The sequence below is a fragment of the Linepithema humile genome, chromosome 2, assembly GCF_040581485.1.
Source record: "Linepithema humile isolate Giens D197 chromosome 2, Lhum_UNIL_v1.0, whole genome shotgun sequence".
Classification (NCBI taxonomy): Eukaryota; Metazoa; Arthropoda; class Insecta; order Hymenoptera; family Formicidae; genus Linepithema; species Linepithema humile.
In genome coordinates, this window is record NC_090129.1 from 32,857,018 (window position 1) to 32,861,218 (window position 4,201).

Below are 4,201 nucleotides of genomic sequence, written 5' to 3' on the forward strand. Positions count from 1 at the left end.
TCACGTGCGTTATACATTTTCTACCCAATGCAATGAAATGGAATATAGATCTCGTGTATCCCATAATTTTATTAAATATTTTCCTTTCCTTTCATATTTTTATAGAAAATTAATTAATATAGAGTTCTTGTTCTTTTTATATCAAAAAACAATCGAGATTATTTCGCGAAAATATGTATCTTCATGATCGGAACGATGCGTTGGCCGTGAAATGATCGCATTAAATAAATCGCGTGTGTGTTTTACAAGTATTTCTCTCTGAAGCGAGAAACGATGTTTTCGCAATCCTCGTCGGGTTTCGCGTTGGGAGCGGTTATTGTTGGAAAGCACGTCGTGTCGTTATCTGCGATGCAACGAAACAATAGCGATTACACCGAGGCACTACGAAGACACTCTGCACCAGTCATCGACCATCGTCTGTGTATACAGGGTGTTCCTACGTTAGCGAGCATCTCTTATTGATTGTGTACTATTTATTTCTAATTTTGCATGGATATTGTCTCAATGAAAATGTTAGAATAGCTCATTATTTGCCGCAATTGCGAATTTTCTACATAAAATATTTATGTAATTAATTCTCGAATTATATAAATCTATCAGAGTAAAGTTTGTTTAAAACCAAAAAAATAAGAAATCTAATTTTTGATCGTTTGTAATAAAAATGTATCAGTTGATGTTTTTATGAGGGAAACATTTATTTCGAGTATTAACGAACAACATATTAAAGATTGTTTTAGACAGAATGTGGGACACCCTATATAGAGACCTCCGTAAAATAATGGTCTCAAACGTCTCCGACTCTCGACGACCTACGGAACGTTGTCGTATGCTTTTTCTCTCTCTCTCTCTCTCAACGAGATAAATTATCGCGTAATTTCAAGCGGTTATGACTTCGACATTAGTAGCATCGGCAGCAATGTGTTGCACAGGATAAGACATCAAGGTCCGAGTTACAGTATCGTATCGCATTGCGTTTAATTGCGATTCACGCCAGGATGTATTTCATGATATTGCAAAGTAAAAAATCGAGTGTAAATTTTGCGCATAACTTTAATATACTGACAATATACCAAAATGTTTTGTTTATTTACAATGAAGTAATCAATTTTATCTCTAAACTTCTCCATGTTAAAAGTAACAATTAAATATCCCGCAATGGTGAAATTAATTCGTAACAGTACAAAACGTTACAACCATTCTATGGTCGTTCTATGATCGCACTATCTAAAGAGCTCCTCTTATCTGGACTCGATTTGTCTTAATTGCGGGAGGGAGCAACAGATTTGATAAATAAACGATAATAACTCTAAAGACACGAACCAGTTTCAGTAAAGCGCGGTAGATAATAGAAAATAGCAACTACGCTATTGTGTTACAAGAATTATCAACTTCGCAGTTCTTAACAGTTTAGCTCTTATCCTTTCAACTTTTCTCAACAAACAAATAACGAAGAAATTTGTGTAAAAATTATAAAGTGTTTTTTTTTAGAACATTTTGCACAATTAGTGCGGATAAATTTTATTATCTATTAATAAATTCTAATATCATAGTTATCGTTATCTATAATATATCTCTAGAATATTGTTATGCATATATCTTTACATAAAAAATTAGAAATGCAGGTAGGATTATTCCGGACAGGTAAGAAGATTCACATATTTGATTCTGTTTTTTATCATATCACACGTGATTCCTATATTCGTACATTTATCGTGACATTTATCTACACGACGATGCATCTTCCGTACGAATGCTGCATAGCTTATAAAACAGTTTAAAACATACAATACGCGCGTTTTCGTCGATCCGAAATAACCAGTTTTTGACGAAATAAAATTGTATTACTTTGAATAAAGAAGCGCGGCACCTTCAAGCATCAAATGTAAATTTCAAGTATAAGTCCTGAATATTTATGTTTCTATGTTTTTATAATTATTCTGTTATGCAATGAAAAATTACCAAGAATGAATCCACATTCGATGAATCATTAACATTTTTGTGCAGCCGAAGTAAAGATTTTTTTGTTTTACGTAAAAGTGCGTGCATCAAAACATATCCAAACAATACCGGCAAGATGCATAAAAATGTGTTACCCAACATTTTATAAATCAGGTGTTGTCATTTTCTCAGCAACTTCTTATTGCATTAAATAATTATACAAAATATATCAATTTAAGACTTATAATTAAAATTTAAAAATATTTGCAGGTACTATGCTTCCTTGCTTAAAGTAATACAATTTTGTTTTACCGAGATACAAATTCGAGATAAGAAAAAAAAGAAAAAAAAGTATATAGAAGCAGCCTACTTTTTTGCTATCTGTCCGTCAACAAATTCGAGGTAGCTTGATCCGATTTTCAAAAGTGCCACTCCACTCCCAACACCAGCTACAGTACAGCAGATTGGATTTGGAGGTACTATGGAACGTATCACTGCCCACAGCAAAACAGAGCCCAAGCTCAATAATATCGCACCAGTAGCACTAAAAAATAAATTCAACAAATGTAATTGCATTCTATTCAAGATAAATGTTACACAAATATATTTGGTTTAGTATAAGAATTCATTTTTTTTTACTGAAATAAATTATGTTGCTGTAATAAGTACAACTGTAATAAGTTAAAACAAAGTTGTCTTACTAGGCCATAAATATATGCATACCGACATAAATTCTAACCTGTACAAAACTTTTTGACGTGGTGTTGCGCTCTGCAAATGCTCACGTGTGTAGATATACGATGCGGTACCAATTAAAGTACCAGCCAATAAGAAATTTGTAATGTCTCTCCTTGGGAATACTCTGAAAAAACAAATAAAAGTATTTATTACCTTTTCCCTATTATTACAGCACAATGAAATTTATTATTACTTGCACATTTTTAATTTAATCTCTAGATTTACATTACCAATGATAGCCCATAAATACTTTTCGATCAAATATCATCTTGATCGTCATTGAGAGATATATATTGTTATTTATATATCTTTACAGCGAGGTCTCATTAATGGAAAATGTGTCGATGCACTTTGGATTCTTAGATCTTAAATTTTCACATCTTTCTCTTACGTATATACTTATGTTTCTTTGCATTTTTCATTGTTTTTTCTTTATATTTATTTATAAGTTTCAAAAGATAAGATCATTCATAGTAAAACAAGTATATAGAAATGTTCATTTAATTGTTTTAACATCCATAACGTCCAAAGTTCATCTATTGCAACGACGCGCAGTGGTTTCATGCGTTTGTGGTTACGTAATAAGCAAAGAATTGGATTCCTCGTTATCACTTGTCAATTTTTTCTACTTGTCGCGTGCAGAAATAATAAGATCGATATCCGTCTCACTTACTTGATGACGAGACTCGGATTCATGACGTTGACAGACATCGCAGTATATGAAGCAGCGCCGAATGCCGGCACGTAGAATTTAGCAAGGCTACATCGTGTGACTGGTCGCAGGCCAAGCTTCTTCAGAATCGCACCGGCATTACAACCATTTTCTGTGCCGGACATATTTGTGTCGAGTCTCGTGTCTTGTCGTACACGATCAAATTATTAAATGCTATTTATACACATTCACAGAACGTTCGAGTATCGAACCTCAACGTGACTTTCGTCGATATACCTTCGTTCTCCTAACGACACACGCACGCCGTATTTCGCAGTCGCTGCGTTGCACATGCGTAAAGAAAAAGCGACATCACCGACAATAATGAACTAATATCATACCGACTGCTAGTTCATAGAATACCATTCACTTTGAGTGAATAAAATAAATAAGTAAAATTATATTTTCCGATCAGTTCGATAAAAGGAAGATTTTTAAAATGTTTTTTGGAAAAATTGGAAAAAGGTAAATTATTTTACGCAATATTTGTTATCAAAAACATGTTTTATTAAAAATGTAAAAACAAAATTAATAATATTTACATAATACAATATATATACAATAAATATTACAATATATACAATGCATAACAGATTATACAATACAATCGATATAAGTATAATACAATAAATATACAATACAATATGTTGTACAATACAATATAATATTTTAACAAATTTAGAACATTTAAGGTAGAAGCCATGTCTCAGAAGCCGGACAATTCAGAATTAATCATTATTAAATATATAATTTATTTTCTATCAAAATAATATTTTTCTCATCTTTCTAAATACATAATAAAGATTAAAGTTT

General features: G+C 32.0%; 1 protein-coding gene across 1 annotated transcript; it reads right to left on the minus strand.

The window, feature by feature from the left end:
• Window positions 1-1,032: 1,032 nt before the first annotated feature.
• On the minus strand, window positions 1,033-3,681 carry LOC105674869 (uncharacterized). Its single transcript, XM_012371490.2, has 3 exons — window positions 3,350-3,681; window positions 2,678-2,800; window positions 1,033-2,482 (listed from the first exon to the last, which is right to left on the minus strand). Exons 1-3 carry the CDS (start codon window positions 3,511-3,513, stop codon window positions 2,305-2,307), a joined length of 465 nt encoding a protein of 154 aa, XP_012226913.1. The 5' UTR covers window positions 3,514-3,681; the 3' UTR covers window positions 1,033-2,304.
• Between the last annotated feature and the right edge of the window lie 520 nt (window positions 3,682-4,201).

Excerpts from the sequence above, each read along its gene's own strand:
- LOC105674869 (XM_012371490.2), bottom strand. The coding sequence starts at position 3,513 with ATGTCCGGCACAGAAAATGGTTGTAATGCCGGTGCGATTCTGAAGAAG. Across the intron at positions 2,801-3,349 it reads AATCCGAGTCTCGTCATCAA|AGTATTCCCAAGGAGAGACA; the intron begins GTAAGTGAGACG and ends TTGTTTTTTCAG. Across the intron at positions 2,483-2,677 it reads CGTCAAAAAGTTTTGTACAG|TGCTACTGGTGCGATATTAT; the intron begins GTTAGAATTTAT and ends TTTATTTTTTAG.